The following is a 21,824-nucleotide window of genomic DNA, read 5'->3' on the forward strand; positions in this document are numbered from 1 at the left end:
GGATATTAAAAATGTTGTGGGAACATTGTTTTAAAACGTTTTTAAAACATTGAAACGTCTAGTTTCTTGTCATGATTATAGCGTTATTTAAAGGTTACAAAAACCTTTCTTACTACATTTTATTTTCACTCAACATAAAACGTTATTTGAACATTTACTTTCAATATTCTAAGAACGTTAAAATTCTAGTTTTCTTGTCGTGAATAGAACGCTTTTTAAAGGTTTCTAAAACGTTTCTTACATTTAACTCATTTTTAATTTATTTTTAATTTATTTATTTTTTACCACAAATACAACATAATTTGGAAATTTATTTTTGATATTCCAAGAACAATAATACGTCTAGCTTACTAATCAAAAAGTTTTTTTTTTTTTCAAAGTTCTACTAGGCTATTTTTAATTTATTTATTTATTTATTTATTTTTTATTTTTTCATTTTTACTACAAATTAAGTTATTGGAACGTTTATTTTTAATATTCCAAGAACATGGAAATATCTAGATTTCTAGATTTCTTGTTGTTATAAGAACGTTATTTAAAAGTTCCTAGATGGTTTCTTTAATGTTCTACTATTTATACTAAACTGTCTGAATGTTTATTTGTGACATTTTCTCTCAACATTATGAGAACGTTCAAGCAGAAATGACATCATAAGGACGTTATGACATTGAAGTTTTTATCTTTATTGTTCATTGAGAGTTTTTTCTGAGTTCGTTGTTATGTCCATGTCTTCTCAACATTTTGAGAATGAATGTATATCAAATATTAATATGAAAGATTCCATAAATTAAGATCTTTTCCCTAACATTAATATCTCTAACATTTTGAGAATGTATAGCCTATCAAAGTTACAATAAGGTTTAATATATATATTTTTTCTTCTGAGAACGTTCCCTGTAGTCAGATATGTCAAAACATACGAGATATTATCAGAATAAATGGTGCACAGCTTGCATTGTACACCAGATGAAATCAACATTATCTAAATAAACACAACCACGAGATTCATAAAGTGCAATTTATTTGGAATCAGTGTCGCTTAAACATCATCACGTGACTGTGGTGTTTATACTGCGCTGGATAATGAGCTCCAAACACGCGAAACCCAATGAAAAGGTTCCTGCATGCTGCTGGAGAACATGAGAAGCGCGCGGTGGAGATATGAACATCGGCTGACGCGCGCGAGGTCTGTAATGACGCGTCCTCATCGTATGGCTCCTCATAACGTGTCATAAGCGCCGCGAGGGGCTCCATGTTTGAGCTCCACTGCTGCTGGAGTCATGAGAGGCTCTGTGGACCTTCCTCCTGTCTCACTGTCTCATCGCAAACTCTTGTGCACCCTCTGGTGCTTGCTAGACTCCAAAACTTCTTTGTGTTGCCTGCTTAGCAGATTGTCTTCCTTGTCTCTGAGGCTGCTCATTATTCAGAGACAGCCGGAGCTCAGGTCATCTGCAGCTGCCGTTCTGAAGAAGAAGAAGAAGAAGAAGGAGGAGGAGGAGGAGAAGCAAGAGGAAAGATGGCGAACATCCTGCTGCTCTAGACCGGGAACAAGTTCGCAGAAGATCCAGGATCCAGCCGTGAGTATTCGGTTTTACAATCGTCCTCATCTCGCCTCGCTCCATGATAACGCGCTGGAGCTCGGGATCCGTGGAGAGGCGCTTTGGGAATGACCTGCAAATGCGCTTTTAATGCTTCCCAGACCCGAGAGGAGCCCCAAACCGAGCGAATCTTCCAAAAACGGGCACCTTGGAGCTCGTGCAGTGACGCGTTGCTGGAGCGTCTCCGCGTCGCGCCGCCGGTGAGCGCATCCGAGCGGCGAAACGCGATTTGACTGGGGCTTTCTGGAAGCCATTGCACGGGTTTGGAGCTCCGCGTCCATTAGTCAAGTCAGTCACAGACGGACGCGACGCGTGCAAACGCGCGCGCTACGCTCCCGTGACGTGACCAGAGTGTTTCAATGTAGCGGGCGGCGTGAAAATAGCCTTGTTGTTTTTCCGCGACGCGCTCCAGGTGTTTGTCGCCGCAGGTGTAGCATGACACCGAGGCTTCCTCCAGAAAATGGAGTCTGGAGAACAAAGGTTGACTTTCTCCTGCTGCCACTGGCCACTGCATGGAGCTGGACGCGCGTCTGCTCACATTTCACCCTCGTTTGCGCTCGATTCTGCGTGAAGTTCGCCCTGCGATAATATTTCACACCGCGGTTAATCGCGGTACCGCTTTTGGAGTAAAACGTTGAGTTTAGCGCGTTCGTGGCGGTCTGTAATGTTCTACAGTGGCCTACAGACGCTCCTGCTCTGTAGAAGACCTCACAGGCGCAGAAATTAAGTTTAGTTTCATTTTAGTGGATGCATGCATTGCACGCTCAAGGTTGTAGAACTTGCAAATGCTGAACTTTTCTTTACACAGGCTACGCTTCCCTTTATGCACCTGTGTGTCGTTTGGGAGCAGATCTGAAGCTTCTGTCTGGAAGTGAGAGTGAATATGTGTGCACTTGTCTGGCTGTAGGTTAATAATCTGACTTGCGTGTGTGATTGTGACATGTTCGGCGTTGCACACCATCAAAGCTTTTTGGTGAAAGACGGTTGTTTCTCCATTGGCTCTGACTGTTTGTGTGTGTGTGTGTGTGTCCTTCTGCAATCGCTCTGGCCACTGTGAAATCCCGCTGACAAAGACAGCGCACTACACACACACACACACACTCTCAATGCGACAGACGCAGGCCAGAGGAGCTCAAAATGGTGGCACGTCTCCCATGTCAGGGCAAACAGGTTCTCTCACATGGCTGTTTTTAATGGCCTGCTGCCGTCTGATGTTTCTGAGCAGCTTCTTTGTGGTTTATTGAGGCTGTGAGATCATTCTTTTTAATGTTTTCACTGCTGATTGAATGCAACAAAAAGCATGTAGTGTTTTAAGGATGGTATAATTTGTCTTTGCAACTCATTCATCCAAGTTCTTCCACCTCCAAATCAGTCCTCGATGCGTTTCGGGAAGGATTTTGGGGGATATGTGTGTAGTTACACAGTAATGACTTTGATCTGGTCGAGCGTCTGACCTGGAAAAGCTAAAAGCCGTCTTATGCAACTGTTGAACACACAGCGATGGCTCATGGTTCAAACTCACCGCTGACCCACTTTTCATGGAGATCCAGCTAGTTCCTCTCGCTGGAGAAGCGCTTCGATTGTGAACTTTGTTTGTTTTCAGTAAAACAGTCCACTGGAGAGAGTATTTACTGCCAGTTTGCTTAACAATGATTGGCATTGTTGTAGTATTTTTGGCCGTTGATCAGGTAGATGGTTGTAGATCGTATGCGGAAGAAGTTTGTGTCAAATCTCTTTATGACTCTCAGTGAAGCTCAATGCACGTTCTTTATTGTCTCTTTGTCATGTTGAACACAGAAAACGAATGAATAGACACAAAGGCATCATCTATTTTTAATGATAAGCCAATGAGGGTGAAGTTAACAGAGTAAACACGAGCTGTTCCAAACCCTACCTAGACAGCATCATCATAGATTGTAAAATAGCTGCTCTTTACGGTGTTGGAGATGCATCAAGTGTATTTGTATAGCGTTTCACAGTGCATATATAATTTCAAAGCAAGCATGTCTGATCCCTTCCTCAATTAAAGAAGAGTGATTGATAGTTTTACCTGCAAATGTTAGTGTGCTGATTTATTAGGGTTTTGTGTAATTAACTAAGCAGCATGTTAATGTCAAACTCTACTGAGCCGAGTCTCCGGTGAGTTAGTTGTGTTCGTAATATGACCCCTATGTAGACAGCATGAAGCTCACTAGGGTTATAGCTGTAGTACCTGTTGAGTTTATTCCACATTTAAAGCAGTATATTCATCCAGAGCTGCTGTGGGTGAGTGTTTTGTAATGAACACAGTGTCTTTTTCCAGGTGTGCATCATGAGATTAAACTATATTATGATAAAATTCCCAGAGTTAAACAAATATAGTAAATGTATATGTAAACGATGCTGCGCATGATTAATAAAAATTTAAATTTAAATGAACACTGTAAAAATAAGTTGCTTTTATTATTAACTCTTCAAAATAATTGAACCTCTTAACTTTACACAATTCAACTAAACGTGTTGGTTGTCAATTATTTTCATTATTGATTGGGGATAAAAATCTAATTGCAATATTTCTGATAACAGCTGTGATTGCACTTTAAAATAATAAATATTATTTTAAATGATTATTTTGATTAGAGATGCGTTATGGATCTGAAACGCGAGTCAGATAAAGGCTGAACTCTGATCTCAGGGATGATTTCATTGGAATGATTCTGAATGTCAAATGCTGCTTGTGTTATTAATAAAGAGAAGCGTCCCCTGGGTCCAGGCCTTCTTCTGCTTTCTTCTGGTCACCGTAATGACTCTCACTGTCCATGCTGACTTCTGTGTCGTATGAGTAATTGCTCCATCGTAACGTCAGCTTTGTCTCAGACGTTTCTCTTAAAACTCACATTGAGATCTTTGACTGATTGCAGGCTTTAGTAAAGAGATGCCCGTGAGCTTAAATGCTTTCCTGCAGCAGAAGTGCATGCGTTCAGGATGTTTTTAAGGACGCTGCTCGTTCCAGGCAGCTGAAGGCCTTCCATTTTGATGGTCGAGTGATCTGAGATACAAAATGGACCTTTCAGTGGGACGAGGCAGAAACGCACAGAAGTTGTTCCTCAGGCGGCCTGACAGAGAGAGAAGCGAGAGAGACAAAAGCCAATTGAAATGGTCCAGTGGACGCTTTATTGACGTGATGCATTGGTTTCTGGAGTCTCACACGCACTCATTCTTATCTAAAGAAGCCATACTTTATATAACGTTCTGCTGGACGGCTGAAGAGTGACTGCGTGCTGCGTTTATACACGTAACCTTGTTTGGGACATAATAAGTGCTGCATGCTCCATGTGTTTTAATTGAAATACCACAAGCCTAACAGTTTAAGCAAAACACTTGTCTGATAAATTAATACAATATAGATTCTAACCCTGCGCCCAGTATTCAAGATTCATGTCCATTATGAATTCACTGAACTATGCATTTAATACACTGTTCAGTCGTAATGGAAACCCTGTGAACACTGAAGCATTGTCTGTATTTGACAGCTGCATGATTTGGGGAAAAATAAAATTAATAAAAATTGTAAATGCAATTCAAAACACCTTTTTTGTGATTTGTGCATTATACATATTATTTTATAACTGAATGATAATAGTAATAATTAGTGCTGTCAGATGATTAATCACATCCAAAATAAGTTTTTGTTTGCATAATATATGTGTGTGTACTGTTTATTTATTATACACACACATACATGTACATATTTAAGAAAAATGTTACGTTTATATATTAAATATATTTATATATAATATAAATTTTTATACGCATAAATATTTTCAAAATATATGCTGTATGTGTTTTTATTTATATATACATAATAAATATACACAGTACATACATGCATACTATGTAAACAAAAACTTTTATTTTGGATGTGATTAATTGTTTGACAGCACTAGTAATAATACAGTTGTTGTTGTTATTATTATTACTGGTTATTATGGTTATTATTACCAAATAAAAAATATTTTAAAATTAAATATTTGAGAAAATTAACAGACTATTAATAAATTATTTTTTTTACATCACAAGTGTAAATTTACAATACTAATAATTTGTATGAATAATAATAATAAAAAAAAAGATTTCAAACATTTTTCCAGTCGTCTTCTGGCTCATCCACAGTGTTTTCCTCATTGATTGATTTCACACTGTTTTTGTTCAGTAGATTTTTCTTGTAGATTAGTGGACCCTAAAGTCTTTAAAATACTTTGTAGCATGTGTTTTATTGTTTCATAAACTGGATTCTGGAGATGAATATCTGATCACAGTGTAGAAGTACAGAAAAGCTTCTTCTGTGACTGTGTTTCGATGTGTTTTTGATCCTCGTGTGAGTTTGTGAGGAAGTCTCTGGTTCCTCCGACCGCAGATCAGTCTGAAATCTCGTCCAGAACGCCGCCTTCATTTGCGTCTCTCAGTTATTCTGAGACTCTGAGACCACAAGATGAACTTCTGTCTCCTCAGCGGTGACAGAGCTGATCTGGCATGATTTAAGAGTTTAAGAAACTAACATGACACATGGTAAAAACCTGCTCATCCAGACACGTTATTATGATGATGTTATTTTTAGTCTTATGTGACGGTGAGAGGAGTTTTATAACAATGGTTCTCAACCAGGCGTCCAGTGATATATATAAACTAAAATAATATTATTTATATTAAGATTTTAAATGTTTTTGACTCTTTTGCTCAGCAAGGCTGCATTTATTTGATCAAATGCATTCAAAAATGCTGTTAAATAGTAAAATATTATTCTTTTGTAAAACAGATGTGAATCTCTGTTAAAGTGTAATGTATTTCTGTGATGTGCAGCTGTATTTTCAGCATCATTACTCCAGTCTTCAGTGTCACATGATCTTCAGAAATCATTCTAATATGATGATTTGCTGCTCAAGAAACATTTCTGATTATTATCAATGTTGAACACAGTTGTGCTGCACATTATTATATCAAATATTTTTCGACGTTAAAAAAATAAATGAATGCTTTCATTCATCAAGGATGCATTAAATGGCATTTATAAAGTTGCAAAAGATTTCTATTTTAAATAAATGCTGTTCTTCTGAACTTTCTATTCATCTGTGAATCCTGAAAAATAAAATGTATCACGGTTTCCACAAAAATATTGTGCAGCACAACTGTGTTCAACATTGATAATAATCAGAAATGTTTCTTGAGCTCCAAATCAGAATTATTTCTGATCAGTTAATATTAGAGTGTAACTTAAAGATGTGATAAGGTTGAGCATCACAGCTTTTGTTTGCAGTGAGTTGTGTTCTCTCTCTCTATATCGTCTGATGATCCAGCAGTGTCTCCGTGCTTCTGCAGATGTGTCTGGAAGCGTTCAGCGCTCTGTAGACGGCTCTGTTCCTGTAGAGGCCGAGCGCAGAGGCAGGACAAGGCGTCCTTTGAGAGCGAACAGCGGCGGTGTTGTGACCGAGGTGCCAGTGTCCAAGTCTGATTAAATATTGAAGACGCTCTCGTCGGAGAGTTAATATTAATGGATCGCGTGGCTACAAGAGAGTTTGGTTTGGTGCCGTCGAGTCAAACTGAGAGTCTCCGGAGAGGGACGCGTGTGAATGTGGACACGGGACATTGGCATGTTGTGTTGCTATTTATAGATGTGAGTTCTTGGAGTCTGTCGGTTTGAGATCCTTCAGCTCCACGGTCATGGTTCATGTTCAGATTCTGGTTTTTCATGCATAGTATTATTCTGCTACTTACTCTTGAGTTTTCTTGCATTTTCTCCGAGTTTTTAAAGGAGAAGCTTCCTAATTCTTTTCAACTGCATTGAACAGATCATGATCAGATGAGAGAACCTCATGGATGATGGAGATATTGCATAATGTAATCACACAAACGCTTGAATGATTAACAATCAACAGCCTGGTAAACTGATTATCCACGAGTGCTTTTAATGCATATTAAGCAGGTATTGTGTACAATAAGCCTTAAAAATTTTACATCCATCTTGCTCACTGTATGATATGTCAGCCAACATGCTCTTTCCATGTTGTAACCTTTACTAAAATACACTAACATTCAATAGTTTGGAGTCGGTGAGATTTTTTTTCTTTTCTTTTAAAGAGGCTCACCGAGGCTGCACTTATTTGATCAAAAATGCAGTAAAAATGTATTTCTGTGATGCACAGCTGTATTTTCAGCATCATTACTCCAGTCTTCAGTGTCACATGATCTTCAGAAATCATTCTAATATGATGATTTGCTGCTCAAGAAACATTTCTGATTATTATCAATGTTGAACACAGTTGTGCTGCACAATATTTTTGTGGAAACTGTGATACATTTTATTTTTCAGTATTCACAGATGAATAGAAAGTTCAAAAGAACAGCGTTTAATTGATATTGAAATCTTTTGTAACGTTCGAAATGCCCTGAGTGTCACTTTTGGCACAACTGGCACTCAGTCCACTGTTTCCATTCAAAGTGTTTTTGGATGCTGATACAATGTAAGCATAAAGGCACGAATTTACACCAAGATTTGTTCTGAGGTGCATAATTATGGCTGTTAAAAGTAGTAAAGCTACTTATTTCCTACAGGATTATTTCCTGTAAACATTAGTTTCAATACAAACTCAATGCGAGCATTTCTCAGACATGTTCTTGTCTTTTATTTATTATTTCAAAATTATGACACATGCAGGTCTTCTTTCATCAAGCAGTACAGCTGGTCAGAATAATGCTGTGCTGCAGAGGACTCAAACTCAAGTGGAGATTTCAAACGAGGTGGTTTCTTCAATAAACACTTGATTTTTAGTCAAAGCAGTATTTGCTCTGAACCCTCCCCGGCTCTTGTTGTCCTCCAGCGGGGAACAGTCCTTCATTAGGAGATCCAAACGGAGGAACATCTCTTTGCTCGAGTGTGTCTTCACGCTTTGATGTTCTTTGATGGTAACTCTCACTGGCTTGAGAAAACCTCTCGAATCAGGCCAAAGACAGAAAGAGAGCAGCGGAATTGGAACCGAAGGTTTCCTGAGGGAAAACGCTTCCTGGTTATTTTCCAGTGTTTTGGTCCTGAGCGTTTCATTCTTTTCCTCTCACAGTCGCTCCCAAAGCTCCGATGGCCTCATTGGATGCTGAAGCGTGAACATTTGTACAGTAACTTTGTTTAATGACACTATTTGTAGCATCTTGCACTCTGGACCCTCTGAGTGGAATGAGCTTTGAGTCTTTTAAGATGATTTGGGTTCGAGTAAATGATGACACCGTTTTTGTGTGAAGAACACACGTTACACGTCCTTAATCTAGCGCGCAAATGAAATATCCGCACGTTTTTGGCGATCGTGTTAAAGTGCTTGTGGAAAGCGTGAACTTGTGAAATGTAGGATCTCCAAGAGTTTCATCCATCATCATTAGATAAAGCGTTCCCACGCCTGAGGCCGGCAATTACTGAAGCTCAGCGAGGATGAAGTATGTCTTTTTCAATAATGCAGAGCTGAGACTGTGTCTTAGACTTTGGTCACAAGTTTTTCTTTTTACTGAGACATTTGTTTGATACGCCGCAGAGCAGATATCAGATGCACATTGTGGTTTTATGAGAAGCATGTCAGTCACTCGTGTGTGAATCTGATCAAACACACACAGGGATTTTTGGAGTACGTTTAACAATAAAATACTATTTGAGTCATGCTACTCTTGAATTCAATACTTGCCGTTTCTTTGTAATTACTTGTGAAATGTGCTAGAAGTTTGAGTGAAAATTGTTTAAATCCTAATTTATTTATTTATTTATTTTCAGTGGAATTGTTTTGAAACGGCATTGATATTTTACTGCTCAAAAGGCGTTGCAGTATGAACTCAAACGCCTCCTAAAATGAGACGGTATACGTCACAGCAGCTCAGATGGTTCAATATTAAGATGTTGCAGAGGTTCTGAGACGTTTGTTTCAGAAGACACCAGATCTCACGCCTGGTTTTGTGCTTTCGGCTGCTGTTAGTTTTGCTTTCGCAGCACGAGAGCCGCTGGAGGTGTTGGTTCTCGTGTGATGCATGTGTCAGTCTCTCGAGAAAAGACCGGCAGGGTTTGAAGAGTCCGAAAGATCTGCAGCCGTTGCCTCGAGGACCACAAAATGGTGTATGAGCAGTGTCAGCTGTGAAACTGAGTCTCTGGCGCTGATGCTGGAGATAATTCAGTCAGGATCAGTGGAGCGAGGTGACTCTTCAACCGCAGCGTTTCTCAGAAGCGTCAGCTGAACATCTCTGATCCTGCTGTCTGCTTCTGCACTCAGATGAGGAAGAAAGCTTCCAAACTGTGTTCCCGAAGAGCCTTTCAGTGAACACTACTTGTTTTATAGTTAGTCTGAAGATCATTTTACTGATCTTGAGAACCTTTTATGCAATAGAACGATTCTGTGGATGTTAAAGGTCCTCCATGAAACCATCGATGCCAGTAAAACCCTTTATTTTTAAGAATGTAGACATCCTGTTTTCTGATTATAGTTCTGGTTTGTGGTGTCCTGTTCACTGGAAATATCCCCACTTTAAAACAGCCCGCAAATACACTGAAAAAGCCCAAACAACATAGTACAAACAATTTATTTGATAAAAACATGAAATTTTAATATTAAATACAGTTGGATAATGATAAAAGTATGTTAAATCTGTTCAGACACAATGTAGAAAATTTAAATAAAATAAAAATATTCAGTGTATTTGAATGTTAAATCCAGCTGTATTCATTATATTTTATTTAATTTTTGTAATTTGTTTTTGTAAAGACATTTTGTTATACTGTTTTGATCTGTTTGCTGTTTTTTGGTCACAATTTACTATTTTTAATTTTGTGATTTATTTATTCGTTTATTTAAATTTTTTTATTGATTTTGTCTGTTTTGCTCACCAAGGCTGCATTCATATATATATATATATATATATATATAATTAATTCACAGATCATAACTATTGGAATTTTGATGATATTTTGATTATTGAGCTGTGAAATGACCCCAAAAAAGACAATATTTAAGACCCTATGAATGGATTTTTTTTTTCTTGAGATGTCATGTGAGATTATTAATGCTGTTCGACAGTTGTGTTTTGTGTATTACTATAAATTTATTTTTTTATTTTTTAAATTGTTGGATGTGTGTTTGATGATGTTTGTGTTTTTCTCAGTTTTCGCTCTCCTTGAGAGTTGAGCAAGAGTTGAGCGCTGGCGAGTGGTTTATGTTGCAACTACCGACGTGAGTGATCGTCGCCCGATTACAGGAGACTCAGACGAACTCGTTTAGCAGTTCTGAAGTCATACTCAGTGTTAGAGCTGAACAACCCTTTGAGATGCTTTCCTATACATTAGCAGTCTGATGATGATGTTTCTACAGAAAGATGTCTGTTTATTGTAGCTCTGGACAATAAAATCTCACGTTAGTACCCTGGTCTTCATTTGCTTAAATCACTCTGAAAGCAGTATTTTTTGTAGGTCAAGCTAATGTAGGCCAATGAAGGGACTGTTGTTTTTTTCTCTTTGTACTTATAGCCACCATATAGAGTGTTATGATTCCTCCCATTGATTTGTCTATATATATATATATATATATATATATATATATATATATATATATATATATATATATATATATATATTTATTTATTTATATATAAATTATCTATGTGTTATTGACCATTTTATGTGCATCTTATTTGACATTGTGAAATTAAATCATATACAGAAATGTGCGAAAAATGGTTTAGCAACTCTTTCTGCGAGTCACATTATGTCAATGACTCTTTGAATCATTCAGTCAACTGATTCATTCAAAACGCTGATTTATTCAAGAATTAGAAAAGAAGCAAGTGAATGAGTTGTTGAATTATTCAATCAATTTGCTAAAAAACACTTAATTTGGAAACTAAACAAGTGGCTGGCATTATGAGTCATCGAATTATTTATTTGAGCAATTTGTTCACTGTGATTCTTTCAGAAAAGAAACAAGTGTCTGTTTTTATAAATGAGTCATTGAATCATCTCCTTGATCAATTTGTTCAAAATACAGATTCATTCAGAGAGATAAAACAACTGGCTTTCATTATGAATAAGTTTCAGATGATTCAAATTAATTGTTCAGCTCTGATTGTTTCAGAAAAGAAACAAGTGGCTGTTTTTATAAATGAGTCATTGAATCATTCATTTAATCGATTTTGTTCGAAACACTGATTCATTCAGAAAATAAAACGAGTGAGTCATTGAATCATTCATACAATTCATTCAACAACACTGATTCATAGAGGAGTGAGACAGAGTAACTCAATAATGTGTGTAAAATGTAAGTTATTCAATATGTGCTTGTTTATGGAGCGGTTGTGTAGAAGCGGTATCGTAGCTGTGCTGTTTTCTGTTTCTGGTGTGATATTGCTGATCTATCAGTGCATTGCTAAGTGTTTTATAAAGAATTGAGTTTCTCTGGAGGTTCATTGTCTCGCTCATGGACAGACGAGTGGAGAATAATGCTAGTGTCTTTGCAGAAGGGGTTAACTGGACTCTTGGGAAGGGCTTGTGCTGGATGCGTCTCAGAAGCTTCATGTTGGTTCGTTAATGGCTGACCTATTTCTGCTGCCATATGCTTCCTGGAAGGGATTTGCTTTGAAACATAAAAGCCAATGATTTGGATGGAGGAAGAAGATTATGAGCACATCACTCCAGAAGATCTCACATCTGCTGATATGAACGTCGGGAAATAGTTGACGTGATGTGTATTGATTCATGTTTGGATGTTTGCTATCATCTAATTAGTCACTTTCTGGGAGTTTCTGTGTTCTTGTATTAGATTAGGTTCTTTGCATTTGTTTGTTAAATTGTGTTATGGTTGAACACAAGATAAGATATTTAACCTCAAATGTTTGGATTTTTTTTATTGATTATGACACTTCTGCTCATCAAGGCTGCATTTATTTATTGAAAAATACAGTAAAATCAGTAATATTGTGAAATATTATTAGAATTAAAAATATCTGTGTTCTATGTGAATATGTGTTAAACTGTAATTTATTTCTGTGATGTGCAGCTGTATTTTCAGGATCACTACTGCAGTCTTCAGTGTCACATGATCTTCAGAAATCATTCTAATATGATGATTTACTGCTCAAGAAACATTTCTGATTATTATCAATGTTGAAAATAATCCTAATCTTTAATTTCACCCCAAACACAGTTTACCAAAAATATGATAATCATGTTATCATATTATTATGATTTCTGAAGATCATGTGACACTGAAGACTGCAGTAGTGATCCTGAAAATACAGCTGCGCATCACAGAAATAAATTACAGTTTAACACATATTCACATAGAACACAGATATATTAAATCAGAATAATATTTCACAATTTTACTGAATTTTTGGTCGAATGAATCCTTGGTGAGCAGAAGAGTTTTGACTGGTAGTGTGTGCATTTCTGGGAAAGATTATTTTAAGAGCCTATGAAGCCAAACCTTTTAAATTCTTTGATTCTCAAAGGCTCTCTGAGGCTCTTTTGTTGACGTAATGTTGCAGACGGTTGGAGTCGTCGTATGTGTTACTCGTGGCATTTTTTTCAATCCAGTTTATCAGGAAACTCCAGTGAGAACAGGAACTGTTTGTGTCGGAGCGGTTGACATCTGTTTGTGTGTCTGATCTCATCTGGCAGGTCTTTGGCGCGGACCGAGCTTTATCATGAGAATCATCTGAGACTTCCTCAATTGAGGGACAGCACATGACCGAGCGCTTTGAGGAACTCGAGGTTAGCAGAGCTGCTTCTCCTGCTGTAATGAGAAGTTTTGGCTAGTGTGACTGAAACTGAACGTCTCGCTGCGTTTCCTCTTCTTCTCTGGCCTCTCGTGATCTCGAGCGTCGTGCGATCGAAGGAGTTCTGGAACGTTCTCCAGCTTCAGAATGCTGGGTAGGTTTGCACAAACCCTGAGTCCAGGGTTATTCTGGCTGCTTGCGTAACCTTTGTGTGCTCAACGAGGGCACCGCTCCCGATTCAACCCAAAATAACTCTCTGAGTGCGCTTCAGGAAGTGTTCTTCAGGAAACGGCCCGTAGTCTCGCTGGTCAGCATTAGTGGAACAGAACCACGATGAGAAGATTTCAGGGCTCGCGTCTTTATATGTTCAAGCCTTCAGATGATATTTGATACATGTTGATTTGTTTGTAGTGGCTCTTAAAGGGACAGATCACCCAAAAATGTTCATTCTGTCATCATTTATTTACTCTCATGTTGTTACAAACATTTTTTATCTTCTATGAAATATAAAAGATATTAAAAAAATAATAACACTGGACCCCTTTGACTTTGATTTTATTGGCAAAAAAAAAAACAAAAACACCATAAAACATCCTTTAAATGAAAGTCAAAGATTCCAGTGTTGTTTGGTTCTTCAGAATGTCTATTTTATGTTCCACAGAAGAGTCTTTTTATCATTTCTTTGATGCTCTAAATAATTTGATGCTCTTCGATTTGATGCTCTTCGATAATTTTTAGATAATATAAGTGTACTAGTAATAATGCTATTGAATTAGTTTTTTTTTTTTTTTTTTTTTTTTTTTAGTAAACTAAAATTGAAAGTAAATCCATTAAAAAAGTGAGAAATTCCATGAAAAAAGTATCTTAGTTATTTACAAAATAAAGCAAAACTGCAATAAAAATGAATAATTTTTATACAGTGCTGCTTGAAAGTTTGTGAACCCTTTAGAATCTTCGATATTTCTGCATAAATATGACCCAAAACATCATTAGATTTTCACAGAAATCCTGAAAGTAGACAAAGAGAATCCAATCAAACATAGGAGAAAAAAGTATTTACTTTGTCATTTATTTATTGAGAAAAATGATCCGGTGTTAAATATCTGTGAGTGGCAAAAGTATGTGAATCTTTGCTTCCAGTATCTTCAGCTCCTTCCACAACATTTCAGTTGGATCAAGGTCCAGACTCTGACTCAGTCATTCCAAAACATTAACTTTGTTCTTCTTTAACCAGTCTTTGTGTGCTTGGGGTCGTTGTCTTGCTGCATGACCCACTTTCTCTTGAGATTCAGTTCTCGGACAGATGTCCTGACATTTTCCTTCAGAACCTGCTGGTATAATTCAGAATTCATTGTTCCATCAATGATGGCAAGCCGTCCTGGACCAGATGCAGCAAAACAGGCCCAAACCATGATACTACCACCACCACGTTTCACAGATGGGATGAGGTTCTTATGCTGGAATGCAGTGTGTTCTTTTCTCCAAACAGAACACTTCTCATATAAACCCAAAAATTCTATTTTGGTCTCATCCGTCCACAAAACATTTCTCCAGTAGTCTTCTGGCTTGGCCACATGATCTTTAGCAAGCTGCAGTCGGGCAGTGATGTTCTTTTTGGAGAGCGTTCTCCTGATGATGGACTCATGAACATTAACATTAGTCGATGTGAGAAAGGCCTTTAGTTGCTTAGAAGTTACCCTGGGTTCCTTTAAAACCTTCAGACTATTACACGTCTTGCTTTTGGAGTGTTGTTTGTTGGTCAGTCACTCATGGGGAGGGTAACAGTGGTATGTATATATAGTTTTTTAACCCGCTTCTTTGTCAAGTTAAATATTAATATAAATAAACCCAACTGAACTCAAATTGCTGACTTTATGCTCATGTTATTTTCGCATCAGCTGAAGTAGCAGTAGTTTTGACATCTCTGGTCCTGCTTCAGTGAGGGTTATGTGGCAGAAATCTGTTGATCGACCCTTTCGTGTGTTTTATATAATGTGTTCCATAAGCTTATATAACAGGCGGTCCTGCAGTGAGATCGGCACACATGCTCCTAACCGCACGCTGAAGATCCCGTTCCACCCGTCTGCACAGACGTGAAGTGAAAGAACCAGATCTTCAGTTCCTGTATCTCCAGACTGTGGAAAGAGCAGAAACGTGTTTGAGGAAACAGTGCCACTGTGAATGAAAATATCTACTGCTGTCCACATTAGTTGCATTCAAAATCTATATACTATATATATATACTATATATCTATATACTATCACTAATATTTTTCAATTAAAACCATATTGTTTCTGACAACAACTTCTGAAAAAAGTTTTAAAGTTTGAATTGTACCATGTTAGTATTGCATTAACCCTTTTTTTTTTTTTTTTTTTTTTTTTTTTTTTAATTAATTTAGTATTGTTTCGAAATTTCAATTTGGACATGAACCACACCAAAAAAAAAAAAAACAGAAAAAAAAATATATATATATATTACACCAAAAAAAAAACTGATACAAAAAATATATATAAATATTTGTATTTTTTTTTTTTTTTTCAAAACAACATAAATATTACTCTGAAAAGTTTTCACACTAAATACATTCCTTTTACTTGTGTACACCTTTCAGATGAAAAAAAATGAACGCTGCAGTGGTTCATCAATAGACGCACACATGCGTGTACATCAATAAAATTCAGTTCCAAAAGTGTGTGAGATATGAAGAAAAGGTGAATTATATTTTACAAAAGTGTTTGGACACTCATGTAACTTCATAAATAATTTTACAAAAAGTATTTTTGACAACTAATGGACCCTTTTCACTATTCTGTGATGATGTGTTTAACAGTCATCAGCATTGTGAATCCTCGAACGTTTTTTACATTTTGGTTTTTAAAAAGATTTTTTTTGTTTTTTTTGAAAGTCATGAAAACACTAATGTAAAGTTTTTCTTTTGCTGTTTGAGCAAATGGGAATGCAAAAATATTTTTGTGGTACTCTTCCATTCACTGCTCTTGAAGTTAACCCAACTATGATACACCATATGTACTGGGTCAAAAATGACCCGGACATGAAAAGTGAAACTTAAAAAATAATAAAAAAAAAAAATGTCAAAAAAATATATTTTGTATATTTTGAGGTCTTGAAGCATTTAATAAGTTTTGTTCTCTTTCTAAAAACAGCATTTTTTTGACAAAAATTTTATTATGTATCTCTTCTGACTCAAACACGTTTTAAGGGTTAAACTCCTACAATATTTTTCCCAGAGGAAAGATCTGAGACTTATGTGCTACTTCAGTGAAGCATAACTGAGAACTGCCTGAGCTCTGAGCGATTAAATAGTCCTCGAGCGGCTACATCATAAACAACTCTTAACCCACAATATCTATTTGTAATAATGGGGGTAAATACTAATACTAGTTTCTGGCTATTTGGTTTTACCGTGTGTAATTGTTCTTCAGCCTTCAACCCTCTATTAATTTTATGAAAATGTTGTTAATAAGTGCGTCATTATTCATTCATGAGAGCTGATTAGATGTTTCTGGTGAAACATAATGAAGAATGTGAATGTTTAGGCAGAGAGTGTAACCTTCAATCATGACCCCATCTGTTTCTCTGTTGTGTGAGATGGTGGACCAACGGTTAAGGACAAAACCCCTCTACTTCTAATCAGCTTAATGTTGGCTTACTCTGAGAGTGTCTTTGAGAGGGGCGGCTGCACTGGGATCCGTATAGAGGAGGCTGTTAAGGCAGGTTGGCTGGTTGGTGATTAACAAACGTCAGTAGACTTTGGAATCTGGTTTGCGTTGGGATTGAAAGGTCTCGCATGTGTCCGGGTCAGACCAGTTTTTTCCCATCGCTCTCTTGTCTTCCTCATTTTAAGCCTAAGGCTGCAGATGTTTTGTGAGGTCTGAAAGAGGGAAGTTCAGGCATGCTTTGCATTTTTAGACCCTCTCGTGAAGCTTTAGTTCCTCTAAGCTTGTTTTGAGGACGTGAGAGACTCATGCAATCAACCAGATAAGACTAGTCAGTCTTGTGGAAGCCTGGTACAGTTAGGCTGGTTTAGGATCATGGTGACCAAATGTCTTTGAATTTAGTATTGACAGCAGTGAAACTAAGACATGAATGTAAGGGACCATTCACATTTTAAAAAAGATGAGGGAAGCGGAATACTAAAAAAAAATCACTTGATTCAACTTTTAAAGCAGTAATTGAACTCAAGTCTTAGTTTATAATCAGATTGGCTGTGCAAGTCATTTCAACACATCTTGTCTAGTTGAATCTTGTGTAACTTATCTTGAAAAATGATTTTGAGTTGAAGTATTGGGAAAAACATGTTGCCATGACTCATCTTTACAGTAAATGGGGAAAAAAACGCAGGATCTAAAGTTGTCTTTTAAAAATTGCAAAAACTCAGCACACACTGCAAACACATGAAAGCTGGAAGAGCTCGCAATTCTTATACACTGTGTTGAAGTCTTTGGCACATAAGATGCTTGACAAAAACATTGGTTTGAAGACAGTTGTTTATGTCTTTTACTTTAATGTGCCAGTAGGAAACTTCTCCGGTCAACAACCAGTTGCCAAGATACAGTACTGCAAGAAGTTTGTGCCCCGCTTGTAAGAGTTTTTTATTAAACATGTTGATATTTGGTGCGTCCACCCTTTGCTTTGTCCCAAATATGTGTGCACCATTTTTAAGAAAGTTTGCTGGTAGGTTCTTCTAATGTCTTGGAGAATTTTTTTTTTTTCTACAGACAAATATAGTAGTCAACATTTGAAGTGGATCAAAGAAGTTCATCAAAGTCGTCCTAAGACAAGAACGCATTTTGGTTTTAGGATTTATCCTCTTCAAATGTTGACTACTCTATAAATAGCCAAGTGTTTTTGTGAAGCATCTAATATGCCAAAGTGTTTAGCACAGCGCTTTACATGCTCCACTTGCACACGTTTTGATGCTCTGTAAATCTCTTTGGGTGAAAATATCTGCCGAATGTTTCAAAGATCTTCCAGGATCACAATGAAGCACAACGCGGCGCCAACACTGGTAGAGCTCGCAACACCAAGATCATGGGTTGAATTCTTATACACTGTGCTGAAGTCTTTGACACATTAGGTGCTTCACAGAAACATTTAAGTTTTTTGTTCTGGTGCTTTAGTGTGTCTTAAAGATGCTTGGAACAACCAACCTGCAAGCTACAGTACTGCGAGAAGTTTGTTTTTGAAAGTGATGTCATAAGGGATCATGTACATTATTTATCACATCAATATTTGGTGCATCCACCCTTTGCTTTGTCCCAAATACACCTGTGGACCATTTATAAGAAAGTTTGCTGGTAGGTTCTTCTAACGTCTTGGAGAAGTGTTATAGCCAAGTGTTTTTGAGAAGCGTCTAATATGGCAAAGTCTTTCGCCCAGCGCTGTACATTCCCCACTTGCACACCTTTGGTAAATCACTTTGGGTAAAAGCTTCTGCCGCATGTAAAATGTGATATGTTTTTTTAATATCCCAAGATGTTGAAAATATGACAGTCTGAGCTCAGGCTGGCATGCCAGAAAGTTTTTTTCCCTGTGCTTCTGCTGAGCTGTGCAGGCTGAAGGTTTTGGGTGTGTTACATCTGCTAGATAGATTTCTGTCAGCTGCTCTCCAGTGGCTGCGAGAGGATCAGATCTGTGAGTCCATGTTACGCTCTGCCTGAACACCTCAGCACACATTGCTGCTCTTAAAATGGCTGCCCTTGAAGCTCAAAGGATCTGTGGTGCTCAGTGGCTGTCTGAGCCGCGCCAAGCACATGAAAGCTTTACAAATTTCACCCCATTAGCTTGGAAGTATCTGCCGCTCCGGCGGATGGGCTGCTAGGTGCGATTTGTGTTTATGTCTGCTAATTTTGCATTTGTGTTTTCTTCCTCTACCAGACTTTATGGATTGTCCAGATATGGCTGTCGAGATGAGTGTAAGTCTGCTCTGAGTTCCTCTCGAGTGCTGGAACACATCAGGGCGGAGCTGAAACTCGACCTCAAGAGACAATGGGCGAACCTGCCCTGGGACACACTGGCAGTGTTGTTGAGAATGAAGGTTGAAACCAGTGTCTGCTTTTACCATTTGAGGCCACGGGTGATAAGCCATAGGTGTGAAACCTCGGCTGTCTTTATTCTCGACAAGAGAGATCTTCTCATCTATCAGGAATTCCAACCATTCAGCAATGAAACCTATTTTTAGTCTGGTGTCTGTACAACTATTGCATTTGTCAATTTGATGGGTTTTAACGCTTAAGTATTAAACCCATAAGCACTGATGCTATAATTCACCATGCACCTTTTGTATGGCAGACATGATGTGATATTGCCATAGTTTAATATTTTCATCAGGTGGGTGAAGCAACAATAATGTAGGATGGGACTTAATGTGATAACACTTTATTTTGATAGTTCACTTTAGAAATTTGGGTTGACATTAATTAAACTAGCAGTCATTAGATTATTATTAGACTGTCTGCTTAATATCTGCTAACAGACATTAAACTGACTATAAGTAACTTTGCAAGTACTGTATTCAACTAAGCCTAACCCTTATACTAAAGTTGACAATCGAAATCAAGTGCAACCCTTAATTTTATCTATCAGGGTTTGATTGCACCATGAAAAGACTGTTAATATTGTTCAGTATTATTTTTACCCAGCCATGGGAGCTTGGTTGCATCAGTAGAAAGGTTTTTATTAGCTTTTGAAGAAAGCAAACAATAAGGTTTTTTTGTTTTGTTTTGTTTTTTGCTTTAGAATTGCATGAAATTATATTCGTGCAAAATAGGAACTGTGAAATATATTAGTGGATTTTGATTTTGCATCATATTTAAGGCACATGTGTTCTATGATAACTATAGTTCATACATTTGTGTCTCTTATTTTAATAACAATCTCAGATCTTTGATAGTATTTTGGTCTCTTTGTGAATTAAGAGTCTAATCACTCATTTGATATCAATTTATCCTCACAACCAGTAAAAATTGTCTATTGTGCCTTTAGAATGACTGACTAAGATCCAAGTGGAATCTATTTTGTTTGTTTTTACAGCATTCACAGCCTCCTCTAATGTGCAGCATTGCACTAAACCCATTAAACACTGGCCTTGACATTGAGGCCTTTTCTTGCAGAAATCACCCGCAGAATTTGTCCTGGTGCGTGAGCCAGCCAAGGTTGAAGATTTACTCTGGTTTGTGTTGATGGCTTTCAGATCTGCCACGCTGGTACCGTGCTGTACGACTGCTAAATGCATTCCTATTGTTGAGTTCATGCTAAAATTCATGTCCTTGCCACACAGATCAGATTGAGATTGACTCATGATGAAAGAAAAACATGTTCGCTGTTTCTGTACATGGTCTTTTACCGTTGCTTGGTATTACAGAGAAAAGCGGCAGTTGTGGTTTTATATGTATTTTTGGATATAAGGTTTAAATGAGGTTAGTGCTGAATTAGTTTTATTCAAATCATATGTTCCTAACATACTCTCTGTAATTTCTGGCTCAGTTTGTAGATTTTCATGGAGAAGTTTTATTGGTTTATGAAAATGTTCAGTGCAATCTAATGAAATATTGCAATATTCCCAAATACAGCAGGGATTTGTGCACAGACAAGGTGTATGTGCTGAATTTTGGCAGCTGTGCGAGTATTAATGAAAAAGTATTGATCAGGGACCGAATCATACTTTGTTTCAGCTCATTGATTGGCATGGTTGCCGGGTGCTCTTAGGTCATGGGACATAATAATGCCACCTCCAAGTGACGGCCCACCCCATAATCCTTTGTGTTTGCACTGCATCTCTGAAACGCTGAGCGTTCCTCATCCCTTGGCGGATTCACTCAATCTTATTTCAGAAGGGCTTGATGCAATCTGATGGAACATGCTGATGTAAATATCAAGGCCCACTGGTGTGCTCCAGCTGAGGCTTATCCCCGGGTAATAAAAAAAATGGAACAAATCAGCCCATAATCCCTCCTCAGCTATTGTTCTTGGAGCAGACTGACCACTCGCCAAAAAAATAAACATTCTTCTGTTGAATTCTGCCTTGTCAGAATTTCAGATTGCTTTCGACTTGCTGTGAAATACAATGCTGCAAAATTTCCTTTCCAAGTGTTTGTTTACAGCCTGTGTTTCTGTACTCCTTTCTGTCCTGTGTTTCTTACCCCTTTCTTTTCTTTCTGTCCCTAATCAGGTTTCCCTGATTTTCCAGGGAGTCCTAAGCGATGGAAGTGCTGCAGTGTGATGGCTGTGATTTCCGTGCAGAATCGAACGTTGAGCTCAAGGCACACATAGAAGACGTCCACACAGCCTTCCTGCAGCCCGCAGAAGTGGGAGAAGGTGACGGGTCACCCAGAAGATCCAGGTCAAACTCACTGAACTCCCTCAGCCAAACAGAGGACGAGGAAGATTTGAGCAATCACAATTACGACTCATTGAAAAAGGAAGCAGGTATA

At 37.7% G+C, this 21,824-nt stretch overlaps 1 protein-coding gene across 1 annotated transcript in view; it reads left to right on the top strand.

The window, feature by feature from the left end:
* The first annotated feature begins 1,065 nt into the window (after positions 1–1,065).
* LOC109047929 (zinc finger protein 462-like) overlaps positions 1,066–21,824 on the top strand; it is a 44,546-nt gene continuing 23,787 nt past the window's right edge. The window contains 2 exon segments of the mRNA XM_042748010.1: positions 1,066–1,577; positions 21,563–21,819. Of these exon segments, the coding sequence (XP_042603944.1) occupies positions 21,594–21,819 (226 nt within the window). The 5' untranslated portion in view covers positions 1,066–1,577; positions 21,563–21,593.

The sequence above is a fragment of the Cyprinus carpio genome, chromosome B21 (genome assembly GCF_018340385.1).
Source record: "Cyprinus carpio isolate SPL01 chromosome B21, ASM1834038v1, whole genome shotgun sequence".
Lineage (NCBI taxonomy): Eukaryota > Metazoa > Chordata > Actinopteri > Cypriniformes > Cyprinidae > Cyprinus > Cyprinus carpio.